This window comes from Lygodium microphyllum, chromosome 23 (assembly GCF_053477565.2).
Source record: "Lygodium microphyllum isolate KBCC chromosome 23, Lygodium_microphyllum_v1.1.10, whole genome shotgun sequence".
Lineage (NCBI taxonomy): Eukaryota > Viridiplantae > Streptophyta > Polypodiopsida > Schizaeales > Lygodiaceae > Lygodium > Lygodium microphyllum.
The window spans coordinates 44,657,951-44,676,588 of NC_141157.1; the positions used below are offsets into that span (position 1 = coordinate 44,657,951).

The 18,638-nt window shown below is 43.4% G+C and overlaps 1 protein-coding gene across 3 annotated transcripts in view; it reads left to right on the forward strand.

The window, feature by feature from the left end:
• The window catches only part of TRE1 (trehalase 1), a 70,740-nt gene extending 52,419 nt beyond the window's left edge, over positions 1-18,321 (forward strand). Inside the window, exons 11-12 of one of the 3 annotated variants that reach the window (XM_087664771.1) lie at positions 17,560-17,773; positions 18,023-18,321. In XM_087664771.1, coding sequence (XP_087520897.1) covers positions 17,560-17,773; positions 18,023-18,106 — 298 coding nt within the window. In that variant the 3' untranslated portion in view covers positions 18,107-18,321. Of the gene's footprint in view, positions 1-17,559; positions 17,774-18,022 lie in introns of those variants that run through there. The other 2 variants (XR_015688187.1, XM_087664772.1) reach the window with 2 other exon arrangements.
• Positions 18,322-18,638: the final 317 nt, after the last annotated feature.

Sequence of the window (18,638 nt, forward strand, 5' to 3'; positions counted from 1 at the left end):
AGTAGGTGTGTGTGTATGCAATGAATGCGCATTTCTCAATTCCAAAATGTAGGTCAGCAATCCAAAAAAAACCAAGGTATCTGGATTTTTCTAGAATTTTCAGCTTGTGTTTTGAATTAAAGAGATTTTCAAGAATTTAGGTATTTAATGAATTTAGGTATTTAATGAAGTATTTTTACCATAAAATAATAATGGAATAAAATGACACATCATTTTCAGCTTAGAAAATCTTCCAAAAATAAGCAAAAAAGTTAATGAAATTTTTAGGAATTTTTCTGCAATTAAATTGAAATTTTTATCAATTTTGTTTCATTTTGTGTCTATTTTTAAAAGAATTTTTAATTTTAAAATATTTCTGATTTTTTTTTGAAAATTTCAGTCTAGAAAAATATTGTATTTTACTGTGAAAAGATTGGAAAAATTTCAAGATTTTTTCGTAATTTTTTTGAATTTTAATTGATTTTTAATGAATTTTTTAAATTTTAAATGTATTTTTAGGGTTTGCGGGTTTTGAAAATTAAAAATCCGAGAATATACCCAAGAAAGGATTGTGTGTCAGTTGCGTGTGAACAGCCGGCTGGTGCGCACCACCGCATGGACCAGCTAACGCGCATCCCGCGCGTGAATAGCCTCGAACGGACTCTCGCATTCGAACACGAACACAACCACACGTGCACACACACCGCACAACCACCGCGTGTGAGACAGGGGGCTAGGGACTGAAAAGGGGATCTGCAGTTTCTGCGGTGGGCGGTTGGTTTCTGCGGGTGTGTGCGGGTGAAAAGGGGGACTTAAGAAGGGGTTTCTGCGGGGTGGGAGTGTGGCTGGGGGGGGGAACAGGGGCTTGGAGGGGACTGGGGTGGTGGGGTTGTGCCGGGGGGGGGGAAGGGGGGACTTGGAGGGGGGTGGGAGTGGTGGGGTTGTGCCTGGGGGGGGAAGGGGGGCTTGGAGGGGTTGGGTAAGGGAAGGGGGAATAGGGGGCTTGGGTGGGGGGATGGGGAATTGGGGTACGTGGCGGGTAGGAGGCGGCGGACAGGGCGCTGAAGGCGGGCGAGGATGACATCTGCAATCAGGGTGGGGCGGGAGGCGGCGCCCAGGCAGCGTGGCGCTCGACGGGTGGGGGCGCGTGGCGTCAGATGACAGGGCGGGCGGCCACGAGGAGCGGCGGCAGGGGCGTGTGGCGTCCGCAGGCGAGGGCGGAGCGGTAGGAGAGGAGTGAGGGAGGAGAAGAGGAGGAGGGAGAAGATGGAGATGGAGAAGAGGAAGAACGCAGGGAGAGGGAGAGAGGGAGGGAGGTGGTTGGGAGGGAAAGGGTGTCGGGGAGAGAGAAAGGGGGGGGGGGAGAAAAGGGGGGAGTGTCCATGAGGGGGGGGGGGAAGGGTGCCTGTGAGGTGCCCATGGGGGGCGGGGGGGGGGGGGGGGGGGTGAAAGGGTACCCGTGGGGTACCCATGGGGGTAGATGGGTATCCAGGGAAGAAGGGTATCCACCATAAAAGAAAGGCGTGTCCCCGTCCCGCGCGCATGTGCGGGGCGGGGTTAAAAAATTTGCCGTAACTGGATTGAAATAGCGCCGGGATGTCGGTACGGGGCACGCGGACGCGACCAGGCATGTTGAGACTCGTAAAATCGAAAACGGGCGTGTTCATGCGCGGGACGAGTTGCGCGAATCACGTATAAACAAGGAAAAATTAATATCTCCCAATTCGGGCATCGAAACGAAATGTCATAAAAACAAAAATTGTGCAGGACGGCAGGAGGAAGACAGGGGAAACGTGCAACGGGGGTTTCGGGGGAAAGACAAGGCGTTCACATGCAAAAAACGTAAAAAACGGGTTCAAAAACGCAAACGAAAATTAATATCGGAAGATCCGTGCATCGGAACGAGGTGCAAGAAAAAAGAAAAATGTGTAGAAAGACGTGCTCGACAATCCTATCACATCAAAACATGGTTCCAACTGAGATAAGACGTGGTCGCATGGGAAAAACCCAAAAAACAGACCCGAAAAGGGGATCGGAAATTAATATTGAACGAACCGCGTGCCGCAATGACATGCAGTAAAAAGGAAAAATGTCCACAGGAAGGGGTGGCATAGGGTGGTCATGTTAGTACGCAGTTCCGATTGAAGTAGGAGGGGTTCACATACGAAAAACACCAAAAACACACCCGAAAACACATGTAAAAATTAATAATTAAAAATCCAAAAGTCGAAAGAGGGTGGAGGAAAAAGGAAAAAGGTGGGGGAAGGCGCGGTGGACACGACTGTGAAAGCAAATTGGAATTCCGATGCAAACAGGGCAGGTTCACATGAAAAAATGTCAAAAAGATGCACGAAAGTACCGAGAAACCGCAAAAATTAATATTGGATAAACCGTGCATCGGAACGACACGGAGTAAAAAGGAAAAATGGCAGGGAGAAAGTGGTTGTCAGGGCTATGATGTAGCGCGTTCACATGGAAAACCGGCTAATGTGCGAAAAATGCTGCAAAAATTAATAACTCGAAAATCGTGCACCGGAACAGGGGTGACTGAAAAGAAAAATTGGACAGTTCAAAGGGACGAACAGGGGTAGAAGGGCAGATAGGGATTCCGTTGAACGTAGGGTGTGTTCACATAGAAACACAGCAAAATAAAGGAAAAAGAGAAATGAAGGAGGAACAGCCCCAAAGGAGGGGTGACAGGAGATGGGTGGGTGAAAAATGAATGGGTGGGTGGGAAGGGACCCTGTCAGGGTAAAAGCAAGTCATGGTATACACGCATGAGCAGGTTGAGGCATATGCAGAGGGGTATGCAATGTAGACGTGCAGGGACGCGTCCCCACACTTAAGACCTTAACGGACAGGGTTAACCGAGCAACAGGGACCTAGGACCACTAAACAAACCAACCACGAACGTCCCCACACTTAAAACATGAACGTCACTGAGAAACAGAAGGTATAGGGTTAGAAAAACTTGGCCCATGTTGTCGAAAATCAAGGTTGATTGTCGATGGCACGTCCACCATCGTTGTCGGCTGCTGCAGGAGGTACCAAGGTTCGCTTCAGCACACGGCCTTCGTGGCAGGGACCACGCGGCAACACCCAGGGAGGTAGCTGGTTGAAGGAATCGCAGGAAATTCGTCGATGGCGAGGGATATTACACTCAACTCATAATCACTCATATGGAATGAAAGAGCAATCACTCATCCCATGACACTCGAGGAATAATGATTGAAATCCATATCTCGTACCCGGTTTAGGAATCGATAAGGGAATGGTGCAGAGGGAGTATGCCAGGGTGCATAGTTGATGGTTCATTAGTGCGTCCAACCCGTCTGGCATAGGTGCAAGGAGGAAGGCAAGGGAGCCTTACAGTGCAGTGTACAGAACAGGGTGACGTTTCCTGTGATGATGGTAGAGACCCACCCCGTGGGTGCATAGGAAAACGGGAACGTACCTGACTCCAAGTGTCGTAACGTCCCTCAATCTCACCTCTCGGTAATTGATTGAAGAAACTCCAGTCACACTCAGCCCACTCTCTGTGTCACGCTCTCTTGATAGATACAAGAGGGCAACCATACCCTGAAACCCATTGATGTAATTCTCACGGTCACTTGTGCAAAGGTTGTATACCTTGTGCGCATTTGCTGGTGCAATTGTGCATCCCGCCCTGTACCGGCATACGGTGCAAGAACGAAGGCCAGGGAGCCTTATAGTGCAGTGCACAGAACAGATTGTGCTTTGTGCATTGAGAGGCCCATTCCGTGCGTGCAACACTTCATTCACACTGCTCACCTCATTTGATTTAAAGAAAAAAGACTGGTCACTTACCTCTCTCTGTCTCACGCTCTGTTGATAGATAGAGGAGGGCAACTATACTCACTTTCCCATCCGGTTAGGATGAAAGCTCGCGTCACTCAATTGTTTGTCGATGAAGATCGCGTCGTCAGTTGTTGAAGAGGCGTACCCAGGGAGGTAGCCATGAGATCTGGTTCTTCAATTGGTTGTAGAAAAGATTGTCTGCGAAAGGGGGTAGACCGACTGATGAAGTTGCAGAGACAGCGCATCAAGGGAGGTGGCTTCAAATTTCTTTGGACAATTTTCTGCTGGTGTGTTAGTTATCCTGAACTACGGGGTGTTACCACCTTTTCCACAGCCAGCTTTCCGCCCAAGGGTGTTTGCCACCTTTTCTTGAAGCGAGGCGTGCTATGACAAGGAATTTCTTCATTTTTTCCTATAACAGTTTTTTTTTTTTGTTTCTTTTCTTTTTTCTCTTTTCTTTTTCTTCTACTCCCGAGGGTGTTTCCACCTTTTCTCGAAGAATAGGTCGGCATGAGAGGGACCGAAGTCCTTTTCTCCCATGACCGATATGTATATTGTTTTTTTTCCTTTTTTTTCTTCGAGTTAAGCAAGGGAATGGTAAAAATACCACTTGTCAGAATCCATCTTGTCACTGCCGCTGGTGGAAAATAGAGAATAAGAGATCAAGGCTGGAAGGTGGGGCTGAGGGGACAGAGGATTGTGTCCACCTCATCAAGAGTGGCTGAAGAACGGCTATCAGAAGTAGCATCATAAGAGTTACAGTGCCACGCCAACGGGGGTAAGGATCAGGTGACCGTGATTGTCAAGATCCCCAGGGAGCAAAGTACTTCTTCAGGCGATAGCCATTGATCAGGAAGGGATCATCAAAGGCATCAACGGTCTGCACTTAGAAAGAGCCATTAGGGTTGACAACAAGTACCTTATATGGGCCCATCCACCGCTGTTGAAGCTTGCCAAATCGTGAATCATAGGCTAGGATCAAATCACCTTCCTTGAACTCCTTGTGCTTGATGAAGCTGTCATGGTAAGCCTTACGTCGAGCTTGCGTGGCTTCCATGCACTGTAGAGCAATCCTGCGAGTTTCATCCAAACATTCCAAGTGTAGGAGACGGCGTTGTAGTGAATCAGCGTTCCCTAAACGCTCTTTGATAGCCACTCGCAAAGAGGACAATTCCAATTCAACAGGGAAAACAACTTCTGTACCATACACCAGCTGGAAGGGTGTCTGTCCTGTTGCTGCTTTATGGGAGGTTCTGTATGCCCAGAGGGCCTCTGTAAGTCGATCATTCCAATCTCGACGATGTGCGGCAATTGTTCTTATCACGATCGAGTAGAGGATGCGATTGGTGACTTCGACTTGGCCGTTGACTCTGGAGTAGTAAGGAGTGGACTTGCGATGGCGGATCTTATACAACTTTGTCAACTCTTCCATGACTTTATTAATGAAATGAGTGTCTCTGTCAGTTACCAGCTCTAAGGGACTGCCAAAACGGGTGATGATATTCTCGTACATGAACAGGGCCACGCTGTTACCATCATCTCGCTTTAGGGCTTTAGCTTCACACCACTTTGTGACATAATCTGTACATACGAGGATGTATCTGTTGTGCTTCCTTCTAGTAGGAGGATCGATCGGGCCTAGGAAGTCGATGCCCCACTTCTCGAAAGGCTTCAAAGGAAGGATAGGTTGCAGTGGCATAGCACTGGTCTTGGTGGGTTTCCCCATCCTCTGACAGGCATCACATCTTTTACAGTAATCATAAGCATCCTTGTGGATGGTCGGCCACTAGTAACCTGCTAACAGAGCTTTCCTGGCACCACTTTGTGACATAATCGGTACATACGAGGATGTATCTGTTCTGCTTCCTTCTAGTAGGAGGATCGATCGGGCCTACGAAGTCGATGCCCCACTTCTCGAAAGGCTTCAAAGGAAGGATAGGTTGCAGTGGCATAGCACTGGTCTTTGTGGGTTTCCCCATCCTCTGACAGGCATCACATCTTTTACAGTAATCATAAGCATCCTTGTGGATGGTCGGCCACCAGTAATCTGCTAACAGAGCTTTCTTGGCTGTAGCTTCTCCTGCAAAGTGGCCTTCACATGGCTCGTCATGGCAAGCCTTCAAAACAATCCCAATCTCATCTCCTGCAACACATCTTCTTAGTACTTCATCTTTGCCTTTCTTGTATAGTGCACCGCCTAACAGGATGTAGGGGGCTGATTCTAACATAAGCTTCTTCCTTTTCCGACTAGAGATGCCAGGAGGGTACTGTTGGGTTGCTAGCAGATTTGCAATGTCTGCATACCAGGGGGTTACAGTTTCTACCAGGAATAGGGAAGCATCAGGGAGGTCTGGATCATCCTGCTCCTCGTATGCAGTCTGTGGGATACGCGACAGATGATCAGCTGGAACATGGGAACGACCAGATTTGGTAATTATCTCAAAGTCGAACTCCTGGAATAATAAGAGCCATCTCATCATTCGTCCTTTCACGTCAGCTTTGTTCATCAGGAAGGACAGGGCCTCATGATCCACATAAAATTTAAAGTGGGTAGATAGAAGGTAGTGGCGAAACTTCTCTAGGACAAACACCATTGCCAAGCACTCCAGCTCTGTCACTGTATAGTTCCGTTTCCTATCAGTGACTTTTCGGCTTGCGTAATAGATGGGCTGATCTAATTTGGAGGGACCCTTTTGACATAGGACAGCACCTAGCCCTTCAACTGATGCATTAGTGTGTACATGAAACTCTTTCGTCTAGTCAGGAGGTTGTAGAATGGGTGCCTCAATCAGATACTGCTGCAAAGTGTTGAAGGCTTTGTCACATTCTTCTGTCCAAATAAACTGTGGATCTTTCCTCGGAAGCTTGTGCAAGGAGGTTGCCTTTGTTGCAAAATGGGCTATGAACCTTCTGTAGTAACCCACGTGGCCTAGGAATCCCCTCAACTGGTTGAGGTTGGTGGATGCTGTCAAAGTTGCAATCTTTTCGATCTTTGCAGGGTTTGTTAATATCCCTTGTGCAGAGACAATGTGGCCCAACAAAACTCCAGAAGAGACCCCAAAGATGCATTTGTCGGGGTTGAGGAAAATCCCATACTCTCGGCATCGGTCAAAGCATTGTTCCAAATGTCCCCAGTGTTCACGGATCAAACTATAGACACAGAAGTCATCCAAATACACCTCAATAAAGTCGTGCAGATGATTTTGGAATGCGGCCATCATGACTCGCTGGAACGTAGCAGGGGCATTGCAGAGTCCAAACGGCATCACTCGGTAAGCATAGGTCCCCCATTCTGTGGTGAAGGTTGTTTTAGATTGGTCTTCTTCTACTATTTGCACTTGGTTATATTCACTGAATCCATCCGGAAGGGAATAAAGCTCATGTCTTGCCACTATGTCCAATAGTTGGTCTGTGAAAGGGATAGGAAAGTGATCCTTCTTGGTCTTGGAATTCAACTTGTGGAAATCCACACATATACGAAGCTTCCTGGATTCATCGCCAATCTAGCTTCCACTTCATCGTACAGTCTTGCACCTTCTGTTGCAGCTTGCAGTGTGGCTGGTCTTTGCAGCTCCACAAACTTATGGACTTCTGGTTGTAATCCTCTGAGAAACACCCCCTTCTGAATGCCATCATCTAGATTATGGTTAGTCCATCTCTTCAGGATGGATTCCATTCGTGAGACATAAGCTTCTACTCTTTCTTTAGAGGACTGACTTAAATTCATAAATTCCTTTCGCATCCGCTCTTCAAAACCTTCACGCCTGAATTTAGTGAGGAAGGCCAACTTCAGGTCGTCCCATGTGCCAAAAGTTCCTGCTGCTTGTCTCTCATACCACTGAAACGTCGTGCCCTTAAAAGTGGCGGGGAATATTGCTAGCCAATGCTTAGGGGTTCTGGCATTGTTAGCTACATATGCTACCATAAACTCTGCTACATGAAGATCAGGATCTTCATTGTACTCTCCCTTAAAAACTGGCAATGGAACTACATTCGCTGGCTTGTCATCAATATTTCCAGGACGGATTTGGCTTGGAAGTAGACCTCCAGCAGGAGGAGAAAGGGCTTGATGTGCCATTGGGACTTCTGTAAAGAGTTCCGCAAGGGCGTCAAAGGCGGCTTCTGCTGCGAGCTCGTTTTGAGCTTTGATTTTTGCTTTCTCTCTTCTCACGTACCTCTGGACTCGTTCTAACGCTTGCCTCTTTATTGCGTCATTCATCAGGGGGTTGGCTCCACTATGTTGTTAGTGCCTCACTGAGGGATAACAGAAGACTTCAGTCTCTGGAGGACTCTCTTGCCAACATTTCTTCAACTTCTTCCTTTTCAACGACTCTGAATTCTGCTTTCATGCCACTGCACAGAGGAAGATATTCGGTTCTGAAGGTGTCAAAATGCATATGTTTGAGCATTGTGGTGGTGCCATCGTCATAGTAATGCCAGCTACCGATGGTTTCAACAGTGTATGTTGTAAAGAATACTCTGTATACCAACTTCCAGTGGGTTGCCAATTGGATAAACAAAAGATTGTCAGAACACCAAGCATCCCACGTATCTTGCTATTGAGCATCCACGAACAAATTCCAACTCTTTTCCTTCTTGTCTTCGTGAACCTCTACAGACCAAGACTCCTGAAGCTTCTTCACAATCTCCCACTTGATGATGTCTGGAAACTTCTCAATGAATGTCAAATCTTCCATGGATGGTCATTCTCTTTGTTTCTGCTCTTCAGTTTATTCCCAAACAGTTTGCCACCAAGATACAAGTTTCTGCTGCTTCAACAGGAAGAGGAAACTGTCCACCACATAGAGCATGCATCATGATGGTGATGTGTTTCCGCCATTGTGGGATGAACTTCTTGTGGAAAGTGGGTTTGATTATGAGAAATTCCAACTCTTCAGTGGAAGAAGGAACTTTACAAACATCCATTGAATTCTTCTCTTCTTGGTAATGCCATTTCCTTTATTTTTAGCCTCTTTTGGTGCTTGTTGATGGCAAGTTTCCCCGGCTGCGCACCAAAAACATGGAGCCCCAAGAGGAACATCAAGGAAAATGGAATTCTCTTGCAAGAAAATCTATCTTGTAACATCAACAAGCTTTTTTTATTAGGTTTTATATGATCACAATGAAGAAAAGAACACCAGGCACAACAAATCTTCATGCAACATCATGTAGATCTTCCACGGATTTGATAGAATAAACCATATTCTTTAACATCTTCACAAAATCCATCAATATAACAAAGAAAGCAAAGGAATACATCATCTTTGAATGGAAATACATCACATAGTATTCATCTTCAATATCTTCATAGTCTTCTCTCTCAATCTCTCATATACAATCACACTATTTTGATAGATTTGTCTATCTTTGACTCTCTCTCTCTCTCTCTCTATCAATAGTACATCATCTCCTCACTACAATCACTCGATAATAACCCTCAATAATCCTTCTTAGGTTGTGGATGCACCTCCTAAGAGGTATGTCTGATATGAAGAGGCACCAGAGCCACTACAGTGTCTTTTCATAGCTCACCACTGTCACTTCACTCCAGTCTTTACTCGAGTCTTCAACAGCTACTTCTTTGACTTTTTTTAGCTCTTTTGCACTTGTATTCACCTCTTTCCAAGGCTAGAAAACTTTCCCAAGCTACACTCTCATCCAACAGAACACATACAAAAGCATACAGAAGGTCTACAGAAGCTCATCAGAGAGTTACAGAAGGTCAACAAAAAGCATCAGAACCACATAACTCATACCAAAACCATTCCAAACTATCAAAAATCACTCAATAAGATTTCAAATAATCTCAAATCCTATCAATCAATACTCCATCCCTCCTTACAGAGAGAAAACAGAACAAAACAGAAGCTCAACAGAAGCTATCAGGACCAAACAGATCATATCAGAACATCATTAGAACTTCACATCTCTACTAATAAACATCATGAGCTTAATAAAACCATTTCAACCTATCCAAAACACTCTCAAACCACTTCCAAACCAATCAATCATCTCATAAAATCAACCATTCAGCTCTAAAAAACATCAAAAATCAGCAAAAAAATAGGTCATTTCAACACAACATCTCTCCATGTTCATGTTTTCCTTTTGTTGCACACTCTCACAACTACAACTCGATGGGGTAGGTGGCAAGCCCTTTTGCACTCTTGTTGCGTTGTCTCATATGACCATAGGCAATGCTTTGGGGTCTCGAAATGTTGCTATGGGCAACACTCACAAACTCCATCTTGCTACATTTGGGCCAGCCAACCCTTGGTTGCAAACCCCCATGTGCTACAAGCCATAAGTAGGATAGTCCTATGATTGCCAATAATCCCCATACAGGTTGCGAGAAGGTATGATAGGAAGCATTTGTGACGCTTTGCTTTGCTCAATGTCTATTGCCTAAGAAGCCCGAACTAAAGTCAGCTCTAATTGAAAGGTATCTAGGTAAAGTTGCAACAACTGAGGATGGTCTGCCAAGTCATCCTCTTCCATCCATTTGGCATCCATTGGTGAATAATTTTGAAATATCACCAAGTATCTCTTGGAAACTTTACATTTGACCTTTCTTTCCTTATGTGCCAAAATTTGCTCATGTATCAAAATCTCATCCAGCTTCTCAACCTCAGGCTGAATTTCAGTAGACATATCCTCTTGTACATCACCATGAAAAGGCCTCAATAAGCTGACATGAAAGGCTTTGTGTATTTGCCAATGTGGAGGTAATTTCAGCCGATATACCACATCGCTGATCTTCTCCAATACCTAGAAGTGCCCATAGTATCTCTTCCTCAACTTCAGATACAATCTTTCTCTTCCTTTCATCTTTTTCAACCTTGCATTTTCAAAACGCAGCAATACATAATCACCCTCTGTAAACTGTAAAGGGTGTCTATGGCAATCAACTGCTCTCTTTTGCTTTTCTTGTGATATTTGAAGTGCATATTTTATATTTGCATAGGCTATATCCAAGTTTTCCACATAATGATCAGCCTCAAAGATCTTATCCTTAGTTTGCAGAATAGGTGGTACCTTCTTGCCATCCTCAACCATCTCAAATGAAGCTTTGTCCATAAAACTATGTGCTGTGTTGTTGTAAGCAAACTCAACCAAGGGCAAATATTGCTACCACTATGTCTTGTGGTTTGAAACATAGCACCTCAAAAGATCTAACACTGTGGAATTTGCTTCCTCAGACTGACCATCTGTCTGCGGATGGAAGGATGATGAGAATTTCAGGGTGGTATCCATATTCTCAAACAAGCTCTTCCAAAATAAACTAGTCATTCGAGGGTCTCGATCATTAATGATTGACTTTGGCATACCATGATACTTAAAGATATGTTGCAAAAACAATTGTGCCATATGATCAGTCTTTATTTTCTTCCTCATCGGAATGAAATGGGTTTGTATATTAAACCTGCAAATGATAGTCCATATCCCATCATTCCCTGTAGGTGTCTTAGGAAGCTTTAAAAAAAAGTCCATTGCAATGCTCTGCCAAGGCCTATTTGGAATAGGCAAGGGCTACAACAAACGTGACATCTTTTGCCTATCATGCTTTACCTTTTGGCATATGATGCATGTCTTAACAAATTGTTCTATATCATGCCTCAAAGCTAGTCAATAAAAGAAAGCCCCAAAAAGTGGATTTCATGCAAGAAGAATTTACTTTGTCACTGATAACCAGCTTATACTCACGCAGTTCATTGAACACAATGTTCAAGTGTTTTCTCTGATTTGCCTCGATCTTTGAATAGACAATCATGCCATAAAAGAAAGTGTCCACAAATCATCTATGTGGCTTGAAGATACGATTCATCATCCGATTAAAAGTGGTAGGAGCATTCATAAGTCCAAAAGGCATAACAAGAAACTCAGAGTCCAAAATATGTTCTAAAAGTTGTCCTAGACACATCTTCCGGTCTAATGCGTATCTAATGATATTCACTTTTCAAATCTATATGACTAAATATGGTTGCCCCTTGCAATCTATCCATAACATTATCGATCCGGGGAATTGGAAAGCGATTCTTTATTGTGATCTTGTTCAGAGCATGATAATCAATGCACATACGCTATGAACCATCTTTTTTTTGCACCAAAAGCATTGGAGAACAAAAAGGAGATGAGCTGGGCTGAATCAACCCTTTTTCTAACAGCTCATTTACTTGACTCATAATCTCCTCTTGTTGGGTTGCACTGACTCTATAGGGTGGCTTATGAGGTAGGCTACTTTTAGGGATAAGATCTATGCGATGATCTTTTGGCCTTTCAGGCGGTAGCTACCTTGGAAGTGACTGAGAGAAGCAATTGGCATACATTTTTAGAAATGACGTGCGATCTTTCTCTAACTTAGACATGTTTCCAACATTCTCACTATCATCTTTATCCTTAGTAAAAACCAAGTACGTTGAAAGTTGATTTTTCATTACTTAAGAAATGGCAGCTGCAGATACAACAGGGATAGATTCACCTTTCAACTTTACATCAAGTGTGAGTACTTTTTCCTTATGCTGAATAGTGATGTTTTTTGCACGAGAATCAATCGTTGCATGCATAGAGTGACACCATGGCATACCAAGCAATACATCACAACCCTCAAATGGAGCAATGAAGAACTTTTTACTGTCCACATATCCTTGTATATGGAATTGAAGCTTTTCAATGAGTGGTGTGATAGGCTGTGCATGGCCTTTACATGCCATTCCAACTTTCCCCATGGGTCCCATCTCATTCTCTCGGATGCCTAGACGAGCGGCCATGTCAACAGAGATGAAGTTGGCTCGTGCACCATTATCAAAGAAAATCAATGCATGCTGATTCCTAATTTTGCCCCATGCTCTACACAACTCAATAGCATCATCATTGGGTTGATCATAACAACATCAGGCGCCAATCCCAGTGATGTTTGGGCTTCTTTTTTTTAGAATTTTCTTGATTTTTTGATTTTTTGATTTTTCAGCTTGCTATCTATTAGGACAGCCCCTTGCAATGTGGCCCTCCTATTTACAAACAAAACATTTATTTGCAGCCATCAATTTCCTACGTTGTGCCAGTGTTTTCAAGCCCTTTCTTTGTTCTTTGTTTTTTTGGCCTCTTTTCACACTAATTTTCAGATCTGCCCCTTTTCTCAGCCTTAAACAACCTTTTATTCGGCTTCTCCCCACTCTCTTGGAAGCCCCAATCCTTTCCATGCAACAAAGCATTGGCTGTAGCAGCACTCTATAAGCTGAGACGTGCTAGACACGGCAGATTTAATGCAAAAATCCCTGATTCCTTTGGGCAGCCCACAAACATATTTTTCCACTTGCTCATGAAGGGGTACAGGGCGATAAGAAGTAATAGGCAGCAATGCATTCCAAACTTCTTATTATATTGCTCCAAACTCTTACATTCCTTAGTATCCAGATTATTTCAAGCTGTCATGATGTCCACCTCAAAGGTACTTGTTAACCAATTCGATACAAATATTTGCTTGAATTGTACCTATGTTGACGATGCTCTACCTTGTATCAAAAGAGTGGACCACCACTGTGATGCATTCCCTTTCAAGAAAGTGGTTGCCTTTTGAATCTTTGAGAACTCTGTGAAGTTTCCCCTTGAATAGGTTGCATCAAATTGTTGAATGAAAGTCAAAGCTTTCAGCCTATCTTGTATACTGTTGAAGGACTCAAACTTCATTGGTTTTCCACCCTCATCATAGTCTTTTGTTACCCCTTTGGTTGTCAAGTTGTCATACAATGGCTGATGTATGGCTGTTGCAAAAAGGTGCATTTGCTGAATTTACATCAAAACCAATGCCAAAGGGGTCATTTGCATGACCAACATTCATTCCTTGAGCCCCTTAAGCATTTGAAGGTGTAGATGTAGTACCAAACATGCTACTTTGTGTCCCAGGCATCAAGCCAATGCTACCATAGATAGAGTTTTGATTATTTTCAGCTATACCCGAATACATTGGGCCTTGCATACCATGCATTGGTTGCTGTATACCATAGGGATTTGTGCCATTTATTCTCGTATGTGGTCTTTGTCCAACCATAGCATGAAAAATCATACTTCCACCAAAATATCCTCGTTGCCCCATCATAGCGTGCATGCCTAGCTGTCCAAAATCCATTGGATTGGCACTTTTGTGATGACCTTGCATTTGCATTCCTTGCCTAGTAGGGATCAACTTTTTTATTTCATTAGCATCTTTGGGAGCTTCAAGTGAAGAGTTTGGTATTATCTTCGGTGCATTTTGCTGTCCTGAAGGTGTAAAAGACGTTTTTTTCTTCTTGCCTTTGGTGTCCTTCTTTGGAGCATTAAAAAATTGGGTAAATTGAGGATCCTTTGCCAATTCAGCAAAGAGATTTGCTGTTGTCCTTCTCCGATTCTCGAATTGGTCATCAAATTTCTCTTCACTTTGCTAGTCATTAGTCTCCTTATGCCTTGAAGGCCATGCATCTTGCCCGAGAGCAAAGTTTTCAACTTGCTGTCCATGGTCTGAGGCTTGTCCAAGAGTAGGCATTGCATTTCCTTCATTCCCATGTGAATGTTCATATTGAGAGGTATCATCATTGATTGAGTCCATCTCATTGTATGAAAACATAGTTCTGTAATTTCTCAGCTGAGATTAAAAATCGGCACTAGCACAAAGCTTCGGCTTGCAACCACGTGCCTCGAGCCCACCAAATCAAGGGTTTGAGTGGTGTCCCAGCAACGGAATCATATAACTAGCCTTTCTCTTTGGATAGGGTGGTAAATAACCTGATTAAGCACTATTTACAGCAATTAACAAACTCACAAAACTGAAAAGCACACTGTACCATATAATCTTGGACATTGGACACCTTATTGGTCCCAAAGCTGGTGTCTCTTTTGGTATTTATTTAACTTAAGTGAAGAAGAAGTTGATATACAATGGGATTCTCCCAATCCCTTTCGGTATTCCAACTCCCCTTGCTGTTAAAAATGACTAGCAAGTCTTTAATTTGACTTGCTCCTTGATTTGGGCAATCAATTGGCCTTCACCCGCTTTGATGGAGATGGAAAATGCCCCAAATTCAATTATTTGGTAGTCCCTCCACTTGAATAGGCTAAAAATAACTTCAGCCCTATTGAATCCAAGTCTTAGAGCTTTCGATTTTTGGCACGCTTTGCGAGATTGCTTCTAAACCCTAATTTCTTCTATAGATTAGAAGGTCCTCCAATGGTTGCAAATCAGACTAGCAGTATCTCCTCCCTCTGTGCTGCAACCAAGGGTAAGAGAACACTAATACAAGCTATTGAGACAAGGCAACAACAATAAATGATTGATTTCCTTCAGTTTGCATCTACAAGCTGTTAAGACAAGGCAATAACAGTAAATGACAAATTTTCTTCAGTTATTCGCGAAGAAAGTTTGAATTTTCTCTCTTCTTAGCATTCTCGCTCATCCCCCAGCCCCTTGCTCCAAAGATTGCAGCGTTGAGATCACCAGAGGCTGAGAAATGTTAGATTTCTTTGTTGTAAATCCTAATCTGTTGCAGAAATTAGGGTTTAGCAATAGCCTCGTGAAACGTGCCATAAACTCGAAGCTCCACGACTTGGATTCAACAAGGTTGAAGTTATTTTTATCCTATTCAAGTGGAGGGACCAACAAATAATTGAATTTGGGGCATTTTTCATCTTTGTCAAAGCGGGTGAAGGCAATTGATTGCCCAAATCAAGGGGCAAATCAGATTAAAGGCTTGCTGGTCATTTTGAACAGCAAGGGGAGTGGAATACCAAAAGGGATTGGGAGAATCCCCTTGTACATCAACTTCTTTTTCAATTAAGTTAAATAAATACTGAAAGAGACGTCAGTTTTAGGTCCAATAGGATGTCCAATGTCCAAGATTATATGGTAAAGTGTGCTTTTCAGTTTTGTGAATTTGTTAATTGCTATAAATAGTGCTTAATTAGGTTATTTACCACCCTATACGAGAAGGAAGGTTGGTTACACTCGGAGCATCTCCTCCCTCTTTTTTCCTTGCAGGTTGAATATATTAAAAATGCCTCTCTTCAACCTCTAAAGACGTTTTTCAGTCTTGCATGGGCATTTTTGACAAGTGGCAACCTTCCCAAATGGTTTTTCCAGTATTATCTATAATTAGATATTAAATTAATTCAGTCTTTAAACACTGAAAATTAGTCTAATAATTATTTCGGTGCCTTGAAAAATAATTCGACTAGCCAATAATTTAATTGGCTAGGCAACCTCCATTCGCGAGTGTCTTTGTGCCATCTTTGACCAGTAGATTGGCGTTAGGTACCATTAAACGCAATTTCTCTAGTGTTACCAACTGATACTTATGGCCAAATGAATGACTTAGGCCAACAATTGGCACTAGATACCACCAAGTATCTGTGTAACATAACTTATAGCAACTTTTGCCTTTGACATCTCGTGATTTTCTCAGGTCTCAGACTTGTAAATTTACTCTAACCCCAGTTACACCTCACATGTGCAACATTTACTTAACCATGTGATTAAAAATTAATCCACATGTTAAGTGAGGTTTCAAAAAATACATGCCCTTATTACATATCTCAAGAGGGTTTTCCCTGACGCATTGATTAAAGTCTAGCAAGTTCAAATCTTGTAGCTGGGATTGACATTGAGGTTCATGATGAGTTGGCTATTTGACAAAGAGCAGGATTGGCTCCTAGTTCGAGCTCGCATAAGGGGCCTTGGCTAAAGGTGGGGAATCCATGGTCACGTATATTCAGAGGCATCTTTTGATAGGATGGTCTTGTATGCTACTGCGAGACATTGTTGAAAGATATTGAGAGTTGCTATGATTCTTCTTTGTTTTAGGTGTTAGCACCATTTTCTCTCCAAGGCACCTTGGTGGTGGCTTGCTCACCCACTACTTGGGTATCCATGGTTCTATTTTGATGGTCCTTGTTGTATGTACTATGATGGGACATTATCATTATATATTGTATTGTATTAGATGATCTGAGAGAGGGTGTTGGCAAATATGTTAGTTCATGGTTGAGTTTGTGCATGTCAATGGGCTAGGGCACCAAGACATTTCCTAGATTATTTAGGTTAGGCATTTTATTTGGCATTTTATGATGGCTATTTTAGCATCTTATGCTGGCTGACCTGACATCCCTTATGGCATTATTTTTGCCTATTTATTCAGGCTCCTCCTCCAGTCATTATCATCATGCATTATCTGTCATTCATCATCTGACAGGTTGACTCCAGAGGCAGTGTAGGTTAGGTGTTGGCTGAGGGCAGTATGAAATGGTGATGGGCTGGAGGGGCAGTCCAGGCAGTGTGGGCTGGAGCAGGGGGTGCAGGGTAGGCGGCACAAAAGTAACATTACTTCAGGCTGGAGCTGGGTTTGCAGGGTCGTGGGCTGGAGCAGGGCAGCAGAGGGGAATGGGCTGGAGCAGGGCAATGTGGAGGGCTGGTGGCAGCGAAGGGGGATAAGCAGGCAGCAGAGGGTGGGGCAGTGTGAGGTTGCAGGGGTGGCAGTGATGGCAGGTAGGGCCATCAGGCAGGGGATGGTGCTTCAAAGGGGGAAGGGGTGACAACTTCAACTGCTTCTCAATGCAAACGATGAAGAATGCAGAGGAGGATTTCATATTTTGCTTTAAAATACACAGTAGCAAAGCAAATTAATCATACATCTGATTCATAAAAGCAAATTTAATCATACCATCTGATTCATTACTTAAGAGTCTATGCCCTTGATATGTATTGCTTATGGCCAAAACCATGCGTTCCTTTTGTAGGGACTTTCCAAATGCTTGGCCTCCTTTGCAGCATATGATCATAGAAGGCCTGGTATTGTCAGGCTCCCAAGAAGGATATATTCTGGCCAAATCAGTTGCACAGAGCTGGATTCAAACTAATTATGCTGTCTTTGAGAAAACTGAGCACATGCTGGAGAAATACAATGCGACAGAGTGCGGTGGAACTGGAGGTGGTGGTGAATATAATTTGCAGGTTCTCTCTCTCTCTCACATGCGCGCATGCACACGCATGTGCGTGAAATATAAATAGTAGTCCACTTCCCTGTCCTGAAACAGTAGCGTGTGACAAGTAGCTTGACTCGTTATGCTTTGCATATTATATAATGCACAAGATTATGAGATGTGACATAAGAGCAGACTTATTTCATGCACTCTTTATGTGAATGTGGTGCTGAGTGTCCTCTAATCTGTTGTTTTTGCAACTGCTATATTGGAACTGCAGACTGGATTTGGCTGGAGCAACGGAGTTCTTTTATCCCTGTTGAATGATTTTGGATGGTCCTTAAGTATTTCTGCTACATGTTGAAACAAATATAAAGCTGGCAAGCCTCTTATTCATTTGACAGGTGAGCCTGGATTTCCCCTGGTAGGGGAAAGCATAGACATTATCCATTCTAGAACATCATAGTCTGTCAGAGACATTATGCCTGCTTTCACGGCATACAGATTCTAACATGTTCTCTACTTTTATTCGTGTAACAATAGAAGAGATCAACAGAAATCACGATTCATCTTTCTCAAGTGATGTTCAAAACGTGGGTTACCTGCTAATCAGGTTGTACACACAAACGGAGGGGTTTAAATTACTGTGCACATTCACTTCATAATTAGGATATACATTAGATAGAGAGGCTAAAGCTCTGCTAATTTGGTGCCAACTAGACTTTCCCAAAGTTGTGCAAGTGGAGGGACCCCTTTTACAGTGAATAAGAGGGGTTGGAAAGGGTCCTTTCTGGAAAATATGGCAAGTACTGTTGCCTTAAATCATTGCGGCTCCTATACGTCTCCAACTCCTTGCAACAGCTTGCATGACATACGTTCATTAGAGCCCAAGTAGT